This window comes from Leptopilina boulardi, unplaced genomic scaffold (assembly GCF_019393585.1).
Source record: "Leptopilina boulardi isolate dan_hultmark-lab unplaced genomic scaffold, ZJU_Lbou_2.1 LbouV2_130, whole genome shotgun sequence".
Classification (NCBI taxonomy): domain Eukaryota; kingdom Metazoa; phylum Arthropoda; class Insecta; order Hymenoptera; family Figitidae; genus Leptopilina; species Leptopilina boulardi.
The window spans coordinates 26,615-49,991 of record NW_026137675.1 but is presented as its reverse complement, the minus strand read 5'-3'; the positions used below and the strand labels follow the sequence as shown (position 1 = coordinate 49,991).

The 23,377-nt window shown below is 26.4% G+C and overlaps 3 protein-coding genes across 3 annotated transcripts; 2 read left to right on the top strand and 1 right to left on the bottom strand.

Annotated features, from left to right (window-relative positions):
• Nucleotides 1-46: 46 nt before the first annotated feature.
• Nucleotides 47-3,179, top strand: LOC127291277 (cytoplasmic tRNA 2-thiolation protein 2). The gene is made up of 3 exons (XM_051320328.1): nt 47-213; nt 1,618-1,892; nt 1,969-3,179. The coding sequence occupies exons 1-3, from the start codon at nt 143-145 to the stop codon at nt 3,096-3,098; spliced, it is 1,476 nt and encodes a 491-aa protein (XP_051176285.1). The 5' UTR covers nt 47-142; the 3' UTR covers nt 3,099-3,179.
• Nucleotides 3,180-3,659: 480 nt separating this feature from the next.
• LOC127291299 (uncharacterized) lies at nt 3,660-4,966 on the top strand. Its single transcript, XM_051320366.1, has 2 exons — nt 3,660-3,805; nt 4,491-4,966. Exon 2 carries the CDS (start codon nt 4,497-4,499, stop codon nt 4,794-4,796), a length of 300 nt encoding a protein of 99 aa, XP_051176323.1. The 5' UTR covers nt 3,660-3,805; nt 4,491-4,496; the 3' UTR covers nt 4,797-4,966.
• A 2,453-nt stretch (nt 4,967-7,419) lies between these two features.
• LOC127291262 (uncharacterized) lies at nt 7,420-23,048 on the bottom strand. The gene is made up of 6 exons (XM_051320294.1): nt 22,948-23,048; nt 21,661-21,723; nt 18,823-18,927; nt 16,490-16,645; nt 15,626-15,778; nt 7,420-11,697 (listed from the first exon to the last, which is right to left on the bottom strand). Exons 1-6 carry the CDS (start codon nt 22,948-22,950, stop codon nt 9,421-9,423), a joined length of 2,757 nt encoding a protein of 918 aa, XP_051176251.1. The 5' UTR covers nt 22,951-23,048; the 3' UTR covers nt 7,420-9,420.
• Between the last annotated feature and the right edge of the window lie 329 nt (nt 23,049-23,377).

Here is a 23,377-nt window from a genome sequence, read left to right as displayed (position 1 = left end):
GGAAATTAAAGTGACAGTTTTTTAAACACGTGACACGAGCCTGGGCGCGAACATAACCTCAAAACGTCAACACAAAACACGAGACGCACGATTTTGTTGGAAAATATTGTTTTTTTTTTTAAATTAGTGATATTTTTTAAATATGTGCAGTGTAAATGACGACGATTGTGAAATTGGGACTGAAACACCGATAATTTCCAAAACAATTGATTTGTATGTATATTATTTTTTTTTATATTCAAAATAATACTGAGTTAACCTCTACATATGAAAATTGCATCATTATTTCTTTTTTTTTTTTTTAAATAAACAATTAAAATTTTATAAACGATTTTATATAAATAAATATAATATTATTAAATATTAACAAAATTGGAAAATAAAATCATGAAAAATAAAAATATAGAATCGTAAAAATGCAAATAATAAGGAAAAAAACACAATTGACATACGAATAATTGAGAAAATAATAAAACAAATTAATTATTAGTGTAAATAAATTAAAAATTAATATAGGTATAATAATAATACCAATTTACTATTATTATTAGAATTATTATTATTATTATTAGTACTAGTATTTTTATTATTATTATTTGTATTATTATTATTATTATTATTATTATTATTTATTTATTTATTTAATTTTTGTTAAAACCATTCTTTTAATTAATTCTTATTAATCTTTATTAATAGTTAATATTATTACTATTATTATTATTATTTTTAGTATTATTATTATTTTTTTTTTTTATTACTACACTGAAAAAAAATTTATTTGTTTCAAATAGAAAAATTATTGCTTTAAATACAATTTATTTAATTCAAATAAAATTTATTTGGTTCAAGTAAATATTATTATTTGATAATACTCAAGTAATTATTATTATTATTATTATTATTATTTATTTATTTATTTAATTTTTGTTAAAACCATTCTTTTAATTAATTCTTATTAATCTTTATTAATAGTTAATATTATTACTATTATTATTATTATTTTTAGTATTATTATTATTTTTTTTTTTTATTACTACACTGAAAAAAAATTTATTTGTTTCAAATAGAAAAATTATTTCTTTAAATACAATTTATTTAATTCAAATAAAATTTATTTGGTTCAAGTAAATATTATTATTTGATAATACTCAAGTAATTATTATTATTATTATTATTATTATTTATTTATTTATTTAATTTTTGTTAAAACCATTCTTTTAATTAATTCTTATTAATCATCTTTATTAATAGTTTATATTATTATTATTATTATTTTTAGTATTATTATTATTATTATTATTTTTTTTTTTTTTTTTTTTTTATTACTACACTGAAAAAAAATTTATTTCTTTCAAATAGAAAAATTATTGGTTCAAATAAAATTTATTTGGTTCAAGTAAATATTATTATTTGATAATACTCAAGTAATCGAGTATTTGAATGAAATAAATTTTTTTTCTTCAGTGTATTATTAGAATTAGTGTAAAATATACTATTAATAAAATATTAATAAAAAAATATATAAATAATAAAAAAAAAAGGAAAAAATAATTAGTTTTAATTAAATAATTGAAGAATATATTGAAATAAAAACAATTTTTGCGTTTTTTTTTTTAGGAATGACACAAAATGTAAAAAATGTGAGGAAAAAGAAACGGCAATTGTATTGAGGGGAAAAGATGCATATTGTAAAAATTGTTTTCTCGCCTCGTCAACACATAAATTTCGTGCAACATTGGGAAAATCGAAAATTGTTCGTCCCAATGACAAAATACTCGTTGCACATTCTGGTCGTGCAGCATCGTCAATTTTACTTCATTTAATTCGTGCTGGAATGCAAGAATCTACTCACAAAAGACTTGTTTTTAAATCGACAGTTCTTTACATTGACGGTAAAAAAAAAACGAAAAAAAAAAAAAAAAAAAACACTAACAAAGAATTTTAATTTTTTTCCCCATTTTGTTACAGAGGGAATTTTGGAAGGAAAAACTTTAGATCAACGACGTGAAAGTGTAAATAAAATTTCTGATCAAATAAAAAATTTCGGTTTTAATGGATTTTTCACAACAATAAATGAATCTCTCACGGAATTGATGCCAAAAATTTCTCCCATTGATTCAACGATTATAAATGATGAAAATGAGGAAATAAAAAAAATTTTCGCATCACTAAACGATGAATCGGCAAAAAAAGATCTTCTATTAAAATTACGATCGAGACTTTTACATCGTGTAGCATTACAGCTTAATTGTAATAAAATATTTACCGCCGAATCAGCAACTTCTCTTTCAATATCAATTTTAAATAATATCTCAATGGGTCGTGGTGCACATCTTTCATTGGATGTTGGTTTTATTGATACACGTTATTCAGATACAATGATATTACGACCAATGAGAGGATTTACAACAATGGAAATTGATTATTATTCCCAATTTCATAATGTGGAAATACCAATAGTAAAATTAAAAAATTTTAACGATAAAAATAAATTAAAATCAATTCAAAATTTAATTAGTCAATTTGTCAATGAAATGGACGCTGAATCACATGGTACAGTTTCAACTGTATTGCGAACTGGTGAAAAACTTTGTACATTAATTTCAAAGGAGAAAAATGAAAAATTTTGCATATTATGTAATGCTACACTCGATACGGAATTAAATAATAGTGAAATTTGTGCAATTCAAGCGACAAATTATTCACAATTTGTTTCGACTAATGTCATTGAATTGAATGGTGGAAAAAATTATGAGAGTTTAATTAAAAAAATCGAGTCAAATTGTGAGAAAAAAGTAACAGATAAAAATTGTGAATCAAAGGAGACGAAAATAATTAAAGAAAATGATAAAAAAGTTGAGGAAAATTCTGAAATTGAAGAAAATAATTGTAATCGTGATTGTGAATGTAAAAAAAATTGTACGGAAAAAACAGAGGATGATGTGAAAATTTTAAAAAAGAATTTATGTTATGGATGTCAATTGATTGTTGTTAATTTTAAGGATGTAAATGATATTCCAATTTTTATGATAAACAACGCGAGGAATTCAATGTCATTTAGAAAAATGCATGAGGAAATTGCTGAATTTTTATTATGAAAATAAAATAAATTACAAAAGAAAAAAAACGGAAAAAAAGTAAATAAAAATAAATTAATTAAAGAATTTTTAATTAATTAATGTTTTTTTTAATAATTTCAGAGATCCGGAAGTAAAAAATGGTTAATGTAAAAAAAATTGTTTTTTTCATTACGAATAATTTAATAAAATTTTTAAGGTAGAAAAATTACCAATTAATTTACTGCGCACTAAATTTTTGAAAATATATTTTAATATTTTAATATATTAATAAATATAATTAAATATATTTTTTTGTGAATATATTAAATTTTGTACCTTGAATAAAAAATAATTATATTTAATTCATTATTTTATTTTGTCTTTGTTTTGATTTCTTTTCTTTTATTTATTGAAAATATACGTAAAATATATTATATATATATATATATAATATATATATAATTTTTATTAAACAAAAATAGTTCTTTATTTTCGTTATAAGAATCTAATTCGTAAAATTTTAATTAAATTAATTTACTTATCTAATTTAATTTTTTCATTCTTTTCGAATATTAAATTATCGATTTAAAAAATTTTTTCTCTTCTCTCCATTGGTAGCACTGGAATTTAGTACGATTTTTAACCGCTAGAGAAGAAAGTCAAGAAAAATATTATTTTATTTCTGATAAAGGCGAATTTTAGGAAACAATAAAGAATTTAATAATTTATCAATCTAATATCATCAGGTATTTATAAACTTTTACAAAATTAGTTAGAATTTACAATTAAAAATTCCTTCTAAATACATATTTTAGAATTACATAACACGAAAAATGGAAATATAGGTTATGTACATTATTTTATAAAAATGTTTAAAACATTTTAATAATTGAAAATAAAAATTTTATATACAAATTATTAATAGACAATAAACAATATGAAAAAATTAAATTAAATATTAAATACAAAATACTGGTAAGTAATGCAAAATTTACGAAAAAAGTTTTCCTTTTTTCGTAAAAAAAAAAAAAAATGTCATGTGTTCTACCATTGTCAAAATTTTATTAATTAATTTTATTGTCGATTTTATTTTTACTAATAAAATTTTTCCAACATTTTTCGTATTTTTACATGTAAATTTAATTTTAAATTATATTTTAATTTTTTAATATTATTTCAAATCGAAAATTTTTTGGAATTCAAATATAAAAAATATCTTAAAGAGAAAAATTATAAATCCAAAAAAATTAAACACAAAAACAAAAAAGGATTAAATATTGTTTTTATAAAAAATTAATTTGTAAATTATTTAATTATTGATAGAATTTTTTTACTGTATTAAAAAAAAAATTGAAAGCTAAAGTATTTTTAAAAATTGACAATTTTTGAAGGGAAATAAATAAATTTTTTTTCACTCTTTTTTTTTTGCAGAAAAAAATGTCTCTAACTCCATGGATTGATGGACCATTTGATGGATTATGGGGTGCACTTAATGTTAGTCAAGATAATGAACGTTGTATGCAATTTGAAATAAATGCCGCTAATTGTTTAGAGGCTTATGGCAAGCATCATGTTCGTGGAAAATGCGCTGATTTTATACTTGATTTGCGTGAATGCACCTTTCGAAATAAGCAAAATATGCGAGTTTTTCTAATGAAACAAGAACGAATGAGACAATATAGAGCTGGTGAAAGAAAAACTCAATTTCAACCTGGACCCGAAGAAGATGCTTATTAAGAAATAGAGATATTTTAAAAAAAAAAAAGTCTTTTCATGTATAATAATAATAATAATAATAATAATAATAATAATAAAACAATTAGTTTAACACTTATAGAAAATGTTATCTATAATTTGTAAATTCAATCTTTTTATTTGGAAAATATAATAAATTTTCAAAACGATAATTTCAATTGAATTTTATTTATTGCTCTAATTAATGTAAATTCTTATTAATTTTTTTTTCTATTTTTATTATTTTTTTATTCTCGTATTCAAATTATTATATTTAAATTGTAATTAATTTTTTTTTCTATTTTTATAATTTTTTTTTATTCTCGTAATCAAATTATTATATTTAAATTTTTTTCTATTTTTATAATTTTTTTTTATTCTCGTAATCAAATTATTATATTTAAATTCTAATTAATTTTTTTTTCTATTTTTCTATTTTTTTTTTATTCTTGTATTAAAATTATTATATTTAAATTTTTATAATTTTTACAGAAATTTTTGTTTTTGTATTCAATTTAAATTATTTAAAATTGAAAATTTTTTAAAGTAACTCAATTGAAATTTCAAAATAAATTATTAATTTAATATATTTTTTTATTTCATGTAAATAATTAAATTTTTAAATTAATAAAAATCTACGTATAAAAAAATGACATTTTAGAAAAAAATTTAATTTTACTATTATTTTCTATTTAATTTTATTTTATTTTCTACATTGATATAATTTATTTAATATTCCATATTATTTATATTTTCAATTTTTTTAATTAAAATTTATTTCTATTTTTTAATTAATATTCCTGACTAATTATATACTGAAATAAAAATTTTTAAATCTCAACAAAAAAAAAACGTATTTACAACGTTGGAGCCCCTACTGAAAAAACCTATGTAGGTCACCACATGGGATCCTATATGGTGACCCATGTAGTGACCCACGTAGGATCTCATATAGGTCTACACATGGGTCGTTACACATGGGTCTACCTATGTGTTGACCTTCATGGGTCACCACATAGGTGACCCATGAAATATTTAATAGTTTATTATTTTACATATGTAGATTAACGCATGATTAAATCTTCTAAAATTTTAGCATGTTGAAGAATACTATCAATCCCAAATAGTACCAAATTTTGAAGTAATGTCTCTTAGTGCCAAAATTTGATTTTAATATTACATGCTATTTATTTGGACTGGTGGAAGATAACAAGTATACACGGAAAAACTTTGTGCAAGAATTATTCCTAAATTTGTTCAGGAACGGAGGATATGAGAATAATTTAAGAAATCTTATTTATATTTTCTTTGAAAAATTCTAAGCAGTATTTCTATAAGAATTGTAGAGAAATTCAAAACAACTTCCTAAACTCACTACAGAAAGTCTTAAACTTGTTTTAGAATAAATTCTTACGTTTGCGAGAAAAAAAATTTACTCTGGGAGTACTCGATCCCACGTCCTCGAGAGTCCAAAAACTCCGCTTTACATCACTCAGCTACCTTAGCAGCTTACGGTATTATGCATTGGAAACATATTTGACGCAACCAATCCCTGCCTAGTGCTTGGTTACTGTACTGTGTCTTCTAAAACAGTTCAAGAAACTTTCAACGCCCAGTGACTGAGATATTCCGATCGCGGCATTAACAAGAAGTCTTCCAATGTCATAATAAAAATACAAGTATTTTCTTCAATGATTTTTGTATTTTTCTGTAAATTTTGCAGAATTTTTCTCATATCCTCCATTCCGAAGCAAATTCAGGAATGATTCTTAAACAAAGTTTTTCCGTGTAGATTTTTTAAATTCGCAATTAAAAATTTGAACAATACAATAATTTCTTTATGAGAAGATAGTGTAAATAAATACTAATGCGATTAAGTAATTTTCTCCATTTAATAATATATGATAAAAACTAATTTTATGAGATTATCAAAAAATGACTTTAACACTTTGATATGCGCGGTCTTATTATGCGCGGACAGTTATTACTCAACAAAATGCACTAGTCGATTCAAATGACTTGAAATTTTTAAACACTCATTTCTGAACATCTTTCTGCCTACACACAAACACTTTTCACAAATTGTGCCCACAAACTATTGAGACGCATCATCTAAATTATCTTAATTTAAAAGATGTTTTTAATTCAGATATAATATGATTTACTATATGACATACTATTGTATGTCTAATCAATGGTTTATGGGTAAATTTTGTGTGAAGCGTCTGTGAACAAAAAAAACTTGTGCAAAAATGATTGTTTACAAATTTCATAATATTATTTACGTATGTTTTAATGCTCTGAACACCTTTTTCAAAAGAGAAACATTTTATTTCAAAGTATAAAAACATTATCACATGCACAACTTTGAATTACATACAACAAATTAAGAATTTTTTTACAATTATAAATTGTATTTTTATTTAATTATGTCAAAGGAATATTAACATTTGAATAAATATTCTAAATAATAAAGAAATAAACGTATATCAAAATATCACAATTTTTATATATTTTTTACATGATACTAAATACTTTCATATAATCCAACTGTAGAATATATTATTATGATTTTATAAAACTTATAGAATGATGAAAAAAGTCGGAAAAAGACGAAACGCTTAAATATTCGTTTCAAAATTTTTTGAATTCATAAGATTTGTTATGTAAAATAAGACTACCGTTTCCATTTCCAGTGATTACAATTGCAAGTAAGATAATTATAAAGATTTAAAAATATATTATTGTATATTCAATATCACTAATTGAAATTTTTTATTTAACTTTTGTTTACCATACAATTCCACAATACGCGATATTTAATTGATAAATTGATTCATTAAAAACTATGTAAGTTAAATGTGACGTATCCAAATTGTAAAGCTTTCATTGAAAAATGTATCGGAAAAATAGTTTTATGAAATGTAAGATTTGTAAAAATAATGAATATTACAATTTTGTGAATAGTGAAAGACGATTTGAGAAAAGTGTGATGCTTGATATCTGTGATGATTAAATGAACCGATTTGTAAAGAAGTTACGTGCAAAAAATGAACATAATCTCTCAATTTTAATTTTTAATACTGATAGTGCACCATTATTTGAAAGTTTCACCTACTCTATTTGGTCAACTTTTGTAATATGAAACCAATTACTAATAATTATTTGTACAAAAGAGAATGCAATCAGTGCTTACAATCATGAAAATAGGTTCAAAATAAAATAATATATGTGAAAAATATTTTAAGGAATATTAAATATTCCCTAAAACCAGTACCAGAGAGTAGAAATAATAAAAAAACTATAAAACATATGGGGTTGACGTGCAAGAAAAAATTCTTTTCTTGCTGTGAACAAAAGCTTCTCAATTAATAAATTTAATTAACATGGAACAGCAGAATAGCTAAACAGTTTGCAACAATGTTGTTTGTAAGTAAAAGAAAATCCGGATTGTTTTTCAAAGAATTGGTTGCAGAGAATAATAATGATTTATATATAATATTAAAGCACCGAATCAAATATTTCGGGTTTTTGTTGAAAGAGAAATTGGAAAGCAAGAGAATGAGAGAACTGGACATTATTCTTTAGCGTGCCCATTCTTCACAAGTAATAACAAAAGATATTGTATTACATTGGCCTTTATTCATTGAAGCAGTTTACTTTTTGATGTAATAGGAGATAGTAAATTTGGAGATGAATCTAGCCGACCAGTTGTTACATCAATTTGTTTCAGAAGAGGATGTAATTTATACAAAAACAGTTATAACTTCATTAACCTAATATATAATTGGGGACCCCTTTCGACTCTCAATACATATGAGAGTGTGTAATGAATGTGGTAATGGAAAATTATTGAAAGTTATTTATGCTCCTAAAAGGGTACATCATCAATTTACACGTATTGCAAGAACCAGGTAATCATACCCCCTAAAATGTTTAGTCAAAAAAATGGTGCAACTATGGGTAATGATGTCTCTTTAATTAAATTATAGTCGGTCTTCGGTGCAAGTTCTCCCGTAGATTTTTTAGATTAAAATATTATATCTCTCTGAGCGAGCTGTTATGTATAAAAAAAGTTGTTAGGCAAAATTGTTTGTTATATTCATCAGATAAAAATAAACCAATAACTGTTTTTGCACAATTGTATGATGGAGATTATGTAAAGATGATTACGTTTATAGTAGAACCATGAAATGGCACAGAAAAAGTAAACCTGTAAAAAAATTTGTCTTTCTACATTTTATTAAAACCCTATTGCTTTTCTGTCCTTAAATTTACATATTTTAATAGAAAAAATATTGAGTGTATAATGGATATAAAAATAGAAAAATTTTTTTTGACATAAGTAGAAAATTTGGTTTAATGTAAAAAAAGAAGGGTGAAAATTATTTCTCTTAATGCCATTGCATTAGAAAGTACTCCAGAAATACTTTGCAATTCACTGTGCAAAGATTAAAATCTGTAAAGTTTTATGACAGACATACGAATTTGACAATGTCAATTATTAAATATTTGAAATTTCGACTTTATCATTTAAAGAGAAAATACTTAATATGCAAAAATATCAGTCATTTAAATTCAATAACTTTCAAAAACAATGTTTCGTAATAAACATGTTTTTTTTATCTTAGTAGCTATAGAGATTAGGAACTGCACAAACATAATTTTTTTTGCGGATACCTAAATGAACACAAACTTTCTCCAAATTGACAGTTGGCATTGCTATTTCATCGCTTGATACTGCTAACACTTTCTGCAGAGCTTTATAGTTATTTGTGAAAGCAGATTGAGTACTCAAAAATTGACATATTATAAATTCTTGTTTTGAAATTGGATCTACAATAAATTCTACAATCTTAATATATTTTTCATCGACTAATTTGCCAATCGTGTTATCAGAACGTTCATTTTTTTTAATAGACGATAAATACAAACATCCATCTTTTACTAACTTTTTATAACAGCGTGCTCGCTCTGACAAATTTAATTTTTCTCTCCACATCGAATTAACATTTGAAGATTTCCCGAAGTATCGTAAACTATTTACTTTTATTGTATTTTTTATCATAGATGTACCTAATTGGGTACATAATGATTGAACATCTACTTGTGCTCGTGGATAAATTAATTTCAGCAGCAAATTGTAGCTGGAATTCAAATTAATGCTACGACATATTTGGTGATGAACACCTTTTGCAGCATGAACTGATTTGAGCAATTGACAATTCCCTGATTCAAATGCAAATGCAGAATGTGCGAATAAAGGCCCCCAATCTAAAACACTTTTAGACAAATGCAATAAGAGATGAACATTGAAAGTCATTGCAAATTGCGAATACAACTCTTCTGTACCTACGACAAATTCATGAAGTAGGATGTCAGCATGATTAAGTTCATCAATTGTAATTTTTGATTGCAGGAGTATATACAAAGCTTCAACCAACTTAACCCAATGTAGTACGTATTTTTGATCAAAAAAAAGTTTAAGTATAGGTGTACTGTAATACAGAACCCAATTCTCCCACTCGCGTGCTTTCCAGAATGCTTTATCTTTTAAGGATCTTGTGAGACGACCAACTTGATGAGGGGCTTTTATAGACTTCAAAATTCCATTAATATCATCAACTGTTTTTTCATTAACAAAACTTGATGACACCTTATTTGTTCCAAACCATAGATTAGCAAACTGTTTTCCTATACCAGAAATAATGTGCATATAGTCGGGAACAAAACCGTCAATAATGTTAAAGCTATTTAAATTTATCAGTCGAGATACGTTTTTGAAACCAAAACATGGCTTTTCCTCGCTACCTTCGATCATATGTTTTTTCGAATCCTTCTCATTACGATTTGCTGCAGTAGTATCAAACAAAGGATATTTGTGACTTCCGCTATTCGGTTTTGACTCCTTTGCCACCCATTTACCAGGATGAAGACACCAATTGCACCCATAATAGCCATTAAATTGCATAAGCCCCTGCAATGGAGCCCTTGCAATAGAATCTACGCAGCAAATTAAACAGAAAATTTTAGTTAAATATCCCTCAGTATTTATGTTACATTTTAAACCTTCGGTGGATAATTTGTTCATATCTTCTACGAAAGGTTTTAAAAAAATATTCATGTTTGGCTTGCTTCTGCCGAACCATAAACCGACAACAATTAATTCGGATGTCCTGACTGAAAATGGTAATTCATTTAGCATAATGTATATTGGCCAGATAGAATACGCGGAACTCTCGAAAAGAGGTGCTCCATCTGTATTAAAAGTAACCGAGACAAAGCGATTTTTGTCAGCAGGATCTAAACTTTTTTTAAAACGTCGATAATTTTTACCATCATAAATATCTCTCATAAATTCATCTGTTTGTTGGACATTCATCACATCATTATAATATTCACTGTTAGCTTCTAACAATTCTTTTATCCGCGATGTCGGGTCTAAAGTTACAAAAAAATTTTTATACTCAGGATCTTTAACATTGACATTAATATTGCATAAACTACAATGTTTTTGTAAATCTTTACTTTTAAAAATTCCTATATCAATCCCACATTCTGGGCATAATGCATGGAAAGTAACGGTATTTAATGGATTGAATAACTTATCAATTAAATATCGTGAATCTGGAAGAATGGGTCTCGCGAAAATACAATTAATAAGCATGAAAAGGTTACAAACAGCAGATAAGCCGAGGGAGTGAATCAGAGCATATTTTACAAGTAGCAGCAACAATTCACCGATGCTTACTTTAACGTCGACATCTATTCGTTGAAAAATATCTTCCTTCTCTAAAAATTTATGTAATTTTTCGAAGCCTCCATCATCTGAATTTTCATTTTCCTCTTCTTCACCCTCCTCTGGATCACTTTCATCCAAAAACTCAAATTCTATGTTTCCCAACTGAAATTCAATAGTTAATAAATTTTAACAGTCCTAATGTAGTCTACCATAAGATGGTATTTTAATAGAATAATTGATCAAATGTGACGTGTCGCGAAGAAAGGAACATAAGAGTCCCTTGACTTTGATGTTATTTTTGTGTCAGTTTTTCATTCATCAATTGGTTTTTCTTAATTTTGTAACAATACAATACGTTTTTATTAAATATTTTGGATGTAATTAAGACTTTAAAAGTATTTGTGTAAATTAAAAATTGATCCCCTTTGTACATTTTTATTTCAAAAATTACAAACATAACCCATGATTTTTGGACTCTTAGGCTTCTTTCTTCGCCACGCGTCACAAATAAATCGCTGATTGAGGAATTCCAAGTCAGCTAAGGAAGAAAATATAAAGAAATTAAATGCAGCATTCAAAATATTCCTGTATTCAAAAAATGAAAATTTTGAAAATTAATAATTTAAAAATTTGCCCCCCTCCCGCAAAAAAAGAAAAAATACGTATCTCTTTATTCAGTACAGGAAAAAAAATATATATTTGGCTGATTTCAAAAGTCAACTAAACTTTCACTTGAAATTGCCCATATGCATATTGTTACCAGTATATAATAAAAGGCTGTATATATATATTTACATACCGATATATATTAGGGTGGCCCTTAAAAATGACATTTTGTAATTTTAACCATTTCCACCCCTAATTTTGTCACAAATCGAAAAAAAATAGATGCGTATTTTTTTATTTTTTTTTTAATTGATATTTAGTGGTGAAAAAAAAATTGGTGGTGACTTAAGCCCAATCCTGTTTCGCGACAAAACAGTTTTGAGTGGTTGCGGTGAATTATTTTTTTTTACGGCCAATTCTTTTCACTTGAATTGTTTGAATTAATGTATATTGACCGGATTTGGCATTATAAACGAGAAAAAAGTTTGTTTTAAAGAGTAAAAATGCTGATTACGTGTAGGAAATACGGAATTTTATTAAAAAGTGAAAATATTAAATCTGACAGGCACGATAGATTTACCATTGGGTTGAGCATGCTATTAATTGCGCCGATACTGACAGAAAGTTACTTAAATGAGTAGATAATTCAAATAATAAATTAAATTCAAAAGAATATAATTAATTTAAATTAGCTAAATAAAATTTATATTAATAGATTAATATAATAGATTAATAAAAGCAAATTTAAATTAATTATATTCTTTTGAATTTAATTTATTATTTGAATTTTCCACTCTTTTTAGTAACTTTCTGTCGGTATCGGCGCAATTATTGATAGCATGCTCAATCGAATGATAAATCTATCGTGCCTGTCAGATTTAATATTTTCACTTTTTAATAAAATTCCGTATTTCCTACGCGTAATCAGCATTTTTACACTTTAAAACAATCTTTTTTCTCGTTTATAATGCCAAATCGGGTCAATATACATTAATTCAAACATTTCAAGTGAAAAGAATTGTCTGTAAAAAAAAATAATTCACCGCAACCATTCAATATTGTTTTGTCGCGAAACAGGGTTGGGCTTAAGTCACCACCAATTCTTTTCGCTTACGGCCAATTCTTTTTTTTTACTGGGTATAGAAGCACAGGATAAAACTTTATTTAGTTGAAAATAAGCGTAATTATTATAAAATAAAAGGTAGTCTAAAGCGACAGTTTTCTAAAGAAACAAAAAGTTGTACTGTTTGAGTATATCAGACGCACGGACGTTAACAACCACACTGTAAAAAGTCTAAAAAATTTTTCCCAGCGACGGTAATTTTCATTTAAAATCTGCAGTAATACTACTACTTTTAATTTAGGGAAAATACGTGCAAAAAATGGAAAAATACCAAATACTGTAATTTTCCTATTTTTAATATGGAGATTTTCCGCTCGACGGTAATTTTGCCTCGTTTAAAGCGGGTAATAATGATACCCACATTCAAAGAGGCGAAATTACTGTCGACAGTGAAACTCCAGCGGATGGGAAAATTCCCCCTAGCGAACGTAACCTTACCATATTTATAATGGCGATTTTTCAAAAAAATTTTACCGACGAAAGGAATATTCCTATTTTAAATGTGGGACTTTTGTTTTGTCATATAGAAACACCACTTTTATACTAGGTAATAATAGTTCCCTCATTGAATGCGGTAAAATTACCTAAAGATTTTTTACAGTGCAGGTCGGAGGTGAAAGTTCTGCGATTGGACGGTCACTGTTAGAAAAAAGGGAAATTTCTTTCTCAATTTTCTACCCTTTCCTAACAGTGATTGTCCAATAACTGAACTTTCGCCTCCCACCTGGTGCGGCCGTCTCATTTGCTGTGCTTTGCCTTTTCTCAATTAAATTCTATTATCTTTCTTTTAAAAATTTTCCGTCAATTTTCTGTCAATTATAATTTTCATTTCTTTTGTGCTTGTTTATTTCCTACTTATTTTGTCAAATATCTCACTTTGATCATTGATTTATTTTTACTTCCTATTTTAATAAATATATTTTAACCCTTAAAAATTACTATTTAAAAATGTATCTAATTTACATAAAAAATTTTCCTTCAAAATTTACATTTTAAAAAAGTATTTTATAATCTACACTTTCTTTTAATTATTAAAAAAATTATTTAAACTAATATGCATAATTACAACATTAAATTTGTAGGTACAATTTTAGATAATGTCAAGCAGATAAAAGATTATGCAATATTTATTTTAAAAAATTAGTTTTTTATTTTTCGACAGTTTTTTGATTTTTAAAAAGCTAGCGCCTGAAATTCAACAATCGCAGCTCCATCTATTTCTTTGCTTGTGACTTATCGCAATTCGATTTTGCTATAATAGCAATTCGATTATTTCGATATTCGATCTTGCCCATGCCTCCATGCTTTTTTTCTTGAAGGAAAATTGTCACTTTAGTCTACCTTTTATTTTATAATAATTACGAATATTTTCAACCAAATAAAGTCTCATCCTGTACTCCTATACTTTAATTTACCGTTTTCATAAAGAAAATGTTAAATTTTTATTTCCTATTCAAGAAAAGGCTGTTGCAAAATGTGTATGGTTTGTTTACATTTTGTCTTTGTATACATTTTACAACTTGGACAAGACCTTAAGTTCAAATAATTTGAAGCAAACATATCTTCGATGCAAAAAGTTAAGCCAAGTAAAAATTATCTTAGTTCTCGAAGCAATTTTTCCGTTTTAACGAATGTAAATAAGTCACTTTAGTGTTTTATAATTTGAGACACAAAATTTAGACGGTGAAAGTGTCTACGTTCAAGTCATTTTAACTAATTTAAGACGTTTTGTCGGATTCGTGTAACTTCGGACAAACTTCGGAAATATTCATCCTGTCTATAGTCATCTTTGTCTCAAATACTCTTCTCTTTGTCTAACATAACCAATTTGTTTCACGTGGTTAATTAATTTATTGTTTATAGTTGCACAAACAAAAATCAGATTTAAAAAGAAAGAAACTTCCAAAGTGAGAATTGTTAGATTATGTATCAAGTAGGAAATTCAGTCTGCAATGAAGACACTTCTAGTGTCTCAAAAAAAGTCACTTTTAATGTCTTCCTAGAAGACATCCCAAAGCGTCTTAAAAATGAGGACAAAGTGTCTCAAATGAAGACACCTGTTTTTGCAGTGGAATCTTGATCCAAATATTAAGAACTTTGTCCGGGAACCAAATTATGTACTTTTTGTACGGTGTCATTCATGTAAATCAAATTCATTTTTTAGCACATTGAGTCTTTGTTAAATTTTGATTATGAAAATTGTGAATAATTATCAGCGAGTAGGGGATACCGGAGCTGAACGTTAAGTTTACGTCGTATAGATATCTCATGTTTATATTTGAAATTAAAGAGTGTAATTTTCACATAATTTTGGTTTGTGTTAAAAAAACAAGAATTGTGACTATTAGATTTGATTCGTACCTCTGCAGTTATATTATCAATGTTTCTCCGATTTGACTCCTGCTCCTCAAGATCATCTTCTTCTAATGTATGATTTTCAACAATGGATTTTAAATGATTTTTAAATTCATTAGTCCAAGTTGGGACAAATTCATCGCTTTGATATTCTTCAGCCTACAGAAAATACAGAATAATTTTTAAATTGTTTTCTATGAACTTAAGAACTTTACTAGAGTGACGAGTACAATGACCGACACCCACAATTAAAAATCGCAATTAATATAGAACAAAACATTTTTAATATATATTTAAAAATATTAATATTATAAAATACAATCATTGAAAGCTATTAAAATAGTAGTAATATCAAATTTGTTTATATTTCGGATAAAATTTTACTGTCTGTGAAGATAACCTCAAAAACTCATATTTTAAGGTTATCCTCACACAAAGTAAATTGTTGTGCAATATATATAACTCCATAAAATAGATTTATTCATTAAATTTGTTAAGCAATTTCTCTAAACTCTTCCAGTTTTTACTTTCTGACATTGTCTATATATACACAAAACCACATACTTTTCTTTCATTTCTTTCATACTTTTTTTCCAAGATCTATCTGAATTTACATAATAGTTTATGTTAAATTGCAAATTTATTTCACTTTTGTAAGAAACAACTATGTGATGAAAATTTCTGAAAAAAATCTTATGTTTCTAAAATGAGCTAAAGAACAAACTACGAGAATTTAATAAGTTTCTCTCATTCTCTTATATTGCTAGTGACAATCCTTAATATACGAACAATGTATTGTTTTATATTATATTTTTTGTAATTTTTAATTGAGGGCGTCGTTCACTAAGTGGTGTCGGTAATGTTATTTACCTGGTTATCAATTTCAGCAATGTTGTACTCTACTTCCATGTTTTGACAGTAAACTGATGTTCTGCTGCATTCTCCTGTATGTTCATTCACAGTCGGATGTTCAATTTCATGATCATCATTATCAGCATCAGATAAACTTTGCCATTCTGGAGACTCCTTTTTTAAACATTTTTAAAAATTGTATAGGGTTTACATAGACTGGTGATAAATTCATGCCCAAATAACACAACTTTTTACACGTAATTTGACACGATATAGGGCACGGTAAGCTAACCAATATCACACCACAATATTCAGGCGAGATTATAACATTTTCACTGACGACAATTTTGCATAATAACTTTATTTAAGGCAATATTACCTTTAAAATATTGAGAAAACATTACGCGACAAATCAAGGCAATACTGCCGTCCTGATGAATAATTCGCTATTACTGTGAAAAATGAGTTTTCCATACTACTGGATTCTTTACGAAAAAAGCAATCTAGCTATAGTAATATTATTCATAAATAATAATTAATGTAAGAGATAATTAGTCTTTAATTACTCAACTTTCGTGAAATCATTTTAAAAAGACCAGTACTTTGTACAAAATGTACAAAATGTTCCATAATAAGTGCAGGCAGTATTGTCTAGTACTGCCAAGAAATCTGGTTTGACTTTGATTAAAATCCGAATACCGATGGGTCGTATTGCAAGTATCGACTCTTGCGATAAGGATTGTAATCGAATATAGACCAATTTTTCTTGTTGGAAAAGTCGGTAAGTACTTTCATTCTTTTAAATTAGGCTGCGACCCGGGTGAAAATACCAGCCCGGTTTACCGCCCGAAAATTCGCCTGGAAATCCGGGGGGCTATTTGAAACTTTTCGCCCGGATATCCACGTGGAATTTCGTCATCTGTTTATCCTTAAGAGATATTCAAAAATGGACATCAAATTTGAATTTCACGATTCTGCACGATTTTAAAAGAGGCTATCTAACATATTTGAGATCTATAAGGAATTTCCGGAAATCCACCAGGAAATACGCCTGGATATCCGTTTGGACATTCGCTCGGTATTTCGTCTGGAAATCCATCCAGATTGTATTCCGCTCGGATTTCCAGGCGGAAAGTTTCAAAAAGACCCCCGGATTTCCAGGTGGATTTTCCGAGCGGATATTTTCACCCGGGAAGTACCGACCCTATAACAGTAATGTCACTTAACCGTAAAAGTACAGAGCATAGAAAAATTAGTTAATACCAAATGTAATTATTTTAATGTCTTGAATGAAAAGCTGCTTTTATGAGAAATGCGTTTCTTTAAATATCTTGAAATCACTCTTTCCGACTTTCTTTATCAGGACGGCAGAATATTGTTAGGAAATATTCATGCAACATTCGATTGAATCCTGTTATCCTTAAAGTTACCGCCATTGTAATATTACCGTAATATTGCTTTTTTAATATTGCAACTCCTACCATACCATAATATATCAAGTTCTGTGCAAGAAGTAGTGCTATTTGGGTGGTATGAAAAATAAAAACATAATTAAATCGTCTGGTTAGCGCAACAACACGCTTATTCCAAACAAGAGGCAAGAAGGTGCCAACTCAGAAACTAACCTTTTTGGCAAATTTTAAATTGTATTTGGAATTTAAAATTCAAGTAATAATTACCTTAATTTTGTTTCCCTGCAAATACCTTTTCCATATTAATGTTCTTTTAATAAGAGGAAAGTAAATTATTTGAAATATTGATACTGTTGACAAAATAAAATTTGACAGAAAGGATTAGTTTCTGAGATGGCACCTTCTTGCCTCTTGTTTTGAATAGGCGCGTCTGTTGTGCTAACCCAACGAAATGATATTTGACCTAAATATGTTGCTTGTATCAAATATTTTAATTTGATAAAAAAAAACTTTTTGTTTTATATTTCCATTTGTTCATAATACAGTAAATTAAATTACAATATTAATTTATGGTGATAATAATATTAAATAATTAATACATTTTTCAATATTATTAACATTATTTAACATTGCGAATCTATTGACCTATATATTGTACATATTTTATTTTAATTTATAATATTATCCTATATTTTTAATTAAATGAAAATTTAAAAATTTAATATATTTTATTTCTTTTGTTTAAAATTTTCTTCTTAGTACCAAGTTATATTATCTGTTTGTATTTATATTATTTTTATAATTATTCATATTTTTTAATAATTTACTTGATTTGTAATTTTATTTGCATGAAAACCATCTCCTATGAGGAAGCACAATGTTCGCGAAATGAACATAAATGTCTTTTACAAAGACGGACCCTCTTCTTGTTTACTATACCTTGCCAGTAGATGGACGATAAATTTTTTTCAATTTTTTTGAGCGTAGAATGTTTCTCTGTTCGGATGCAGAAGAATTGGGAGAACTTTCCCAAGAGGAAGAATGCTGTAAAATGTATATTATTTTAGATTAATATTAATATTGGAGATGTGTAAAAAGCTCAAATATTCAAGCCCAATCGAGCCGTAATGTGTAATATTATAAACTGACAATTGAGTAAAAAATTTTCAAATTTAAAGTACTTGAAGTTATTTAAATTTTTGAATTAGGGAACTCTAAGGAATTTGAATTTTCAAATGAGTAATATAGGGTAAAGTGGGGCATAAATAATCACTTAAGGGATTTTTAGTATAAAAAATTTATTTAAAGAGATATCAAAAAATGCTTAGAACCGTTTGAAAACTTTACTTTTTAGCTACAACTTAACTGTGTGTTTTTTTGTAACTCGATTCCGTTTCGAGCTACAGAAATTTGAAAAAACCTTCTTTTGCAATGCCGAAAATAAAGATGAGGCGTTACACGGAAAAAAATTATATTTTAAAATGTAATAAATAAATTATTAAACCTGGGCTGTTCGATGTCTATAATAAAATATTCATAGTGGTAGAAGCACATTGTCACAGCGAAAAGAATTGAATATTTTAGGTTATTATTACATTCTTTTCGTTGTGTCACTTTACTAGTGACTATTCATATTTTGGAGCAAAGATAGAGTAGCCCAAGTTTAACAATCTGCTTGTTGAATTTTTAACCCTAAAAGGAGTATATGAATTTACTTACCCTCTAAGAAATGAATAGGGTGTCTAAACACCCCAAATTTGAATTTTGGTTCAAAAAGTTTCTATTTCACGTAAAGTCAATTATATATATACCATATATATAGTAAATTTTATTGGATTTTGTAACAATGAAAACAATAGTTGCATTTATTTTTTAAAAAATTTAAAAAATATTGGAAAAAACTTTTAAAACAAAAAAAAATGCAAAATTAAATTTAAAAAAGAAACACGAAGTTGAAGTCCACAACGTTTATAATCAACGAATTAAAAAAATTAATATTTTTTCATGTAAAAATAGTAACATTTTTTATCAAAACATTTTTCTTAATTTGAAATTGTTGACAAAAAAAAGGTTGTAAAATTTTTTTCAGATTAAAATTTTTCAAATATTGTAATAAAAAAATATTTTCCTGTTTAAATCGTTGATCAAAAACATTGTGGACTTCAACTTCGTAAAGAAACGTAGTTTCTCAAAAGTTTTACTAATGTAAAAAATATCTTGAATTTTATAAGGTCAATAGAAACACTTTTAGGAAAAGAAATAAGTTTTTACATTTCTTAAAACAACATTGTCTTAAAAAATCCAATAAATATCATTATCATCATCACAATTACATCAATTACATCAAATGTATTAAAAACTATTACAAACAGTAATAAAATATATTATTGTATGATAAAATATATCAACAAATAAAGAAACTTGAAATATTAAAATTTCTTTCCTTTTATGCTTAAAACGCAATTGACGCAGGCCAAGTTTTATTAAATGAGTCAAAACAAGTAAGCGAATATATCAGTATGACATTTGAGTACTTTACTCCTATAATAGTTGTCACAAGAATCTCTAATTTGATGTATAATTTTCATTTTACATGACAAGTATACAGTGTGAAATTGACTTTAATCGGATTCACAGTAACGTCCCACCCAACACAAATTAATAACAATAAAAATTCAATATTTACTACAAAGTTTTCAAAAAACACTTCTTTTTCACACTTTAATATATATTTAATAAACCCTTCAAACAGAATATTCATTGTTTCATTTTCTCAAAACAAATTATCAAAGATAGGTCTCTTTTTCTGCCTGTAGAGTGGTGTTACCCCTTAAGTCTTATATCATAACTCTTGGGTCTTAATTATTAAGGCACAAGTTCAAGAACTATTAAAGGACACTCGAGTTTTAAAAAATTGATATCTTTTAAAGTGGAATAAACTTGTTTATAAAAGTTTTGAAAAGTTTTAATGTTTTACTGTTGAAGCAAAATTATTTTGAGTTTATTATTCTTCAATATGTTATATATGTTATAGAAAAAAATTTAATTTAATTTCCAAGTTAAAATTCTCTTTCTATTACAAAAAAATTCGAAATTGGAATTCTTAGGTAATTATATTCAATAAATTATTTACTTGTTTTTAAGTATAAACGAGTATTAAAAAAGTGAAAAATTTCATTTATTTTCTATTATTTTCAGAGAGTGTGAAAATCATAATTTATTAATATTAGATATACATAGAAATATTGTCAAAAAATTATATTTTAATTATTTCAGAAAATTTTTTCAAGTCTGAATCATGACAATTGTTCTGATGCAAATCTTCAAGAAAATCAACAGTTTATTAAAGATCTGCATTAAGGGATTTGATATCAAACAATTTTTTTATAATCTTTTTTATATCCTACTTCATCATATATGAATTGATCAATTTTTTTATAATGTGAGAAAGGGATTAAAAAGTATAATGTTTACTGTTAATTTCAAAACCTAATATGGTACTAAAATAAGTCGAAAATTTCTTATCTTTGTTATAATAATAATTATCACTTCTGAATACTAAATGTTTCTTAAAAGAAGAATAGTTGTGAGAAAAATATATTGGGCACACTAAAACAAGTTTATATGAGTAATTAGACTGTTTTATCTAATTAGAATACTTTAGTAAAGAAACTTTTAAAAACACTCTCATTTATTAATCCTTTGAAAGAATTCCAGTTTCTCTCGACAGAAAATATAGTAACTTATTGACAATTATATTGTATTAATTTATCTTACCATATCAACCTCATCAGCGTTTTCAAAATTTTCAATGTCAGATGAACTGTTTGACGGTTCGTCCTGCAAAATATCTTCTTATTATTTTTTTTGATACAGCAATTGAAATTTGTTTTATTAACAAAAAGAATTGTAAGTTATATTTATAGCAAAAAATAGCATTTTGTTTCTTAAAATTGGATACAAAGTGCAATAATGGTTATGTTACTTTAATGAAAATTCGAGCTGTGTAAATTTCTAAAATTCGGTCCTTTCCATAAGAATTAACATGGGCACGGTTCGATTTGAATTTCAAGCCCAGGCAAAATTTAAATTTCCGAACACCTCTAACGAAAATACAAAAAATATTGAAAAACAATTATTTGAAAATAAGTGTACGTCCGCGTGAAAAGGGATCACTTTGTCGATTTTATTTTAGAAAATAATCGCAATTTTCTAAAATTGGTTCAGATTTATTATTTTTTTTATTATTGGAAACGAAACTAGAAACTGTCACACATTAAATTATGCCCTTACGATGACTTTATCGTAATTAAAATAACTAATAATTTTATTTTTAATTTTTAACTAACATGGAAACAAATGGTAGTTTGAACTTTAAACTCGTTTTTTTCTAAATTAGGTCTTTGGCACTTCTTACTTTGAACCTCCAGAACTTTGCGATTTTTTCACTTTATAGGGGTCTAAGATCGCTCAAAATGTTCGAAATTTAATCAAGAATATACTCATGTAGATAAGTTCAATAGTGCCGAAGTGGTCCCTTTTCTTAATAAAATCAATGTTTAATATATTAGTTTTGTAAACAAAACCTGTTTTTACTTTCAGGTTATGTTTAGAATGTTCACAATAAAAATATAATATTAAACATTTTCACGAGAATAATTGAGCCATACTTATAAATAGAGTTAAATCTTTTCTAAAATATGCTAAGAATGTGGTGATTGAGGTTATGTCTATAATGTTCGCAATAAACATATAACTACATTAAACATTTTCACGAGAATAATTGAATTTTTGTCCATATTCATAAATAGAGCTAAATCTTTTTAAAAATATGTTGAGAATTAAAAAATTAATTGCATATTTTCTTATCTCCTCATGTTCACTGGAAAAAAATGGCTTGTACAATCATTGAATGGTTGTGACGTACGGACAAAATATAGAATTTCCTATTAACTACACTGAGAAAAATGTCTTGGAAATGACAAATCGATTTTATGCGCACAAGCATTAATTTTATTTATATATTATTAACTCTTAAATCACATTATATACGTTAATACATACCATTTCAAAAATGATGGCGAGTCACTAATTACACAAACACATGAAAGACACAAAAAATCCACCTGACAACACTTTCGTCTTATTAATTTCTTGGCACTGGCAGGCACTCACAATGTATAGCAGAAGCAAAGGTATATTGGCAGAAGCAAGTGACTTTAGAAAAGGTTGTGTTTATTTCCATGAATTTCTAGAAAACTGGATTGGCGTCCAATCTTTACGCGCGTGTCGGAATTCGTGAGAATTTGAATATCTTGTCTACCACCCCCTGTAATTGTATCTTCATTTCTATTGGTTATTATATTTGTAGTGGTAATGAACAGTGTAGGCATCGCTGAGCAGGAGTGTACGCGCATGTCGCACACACTGTCATGTTCACACCAACACAGATTAAGTATATTTTTCCCAACGAGCCACATGGTCGACGTATGCC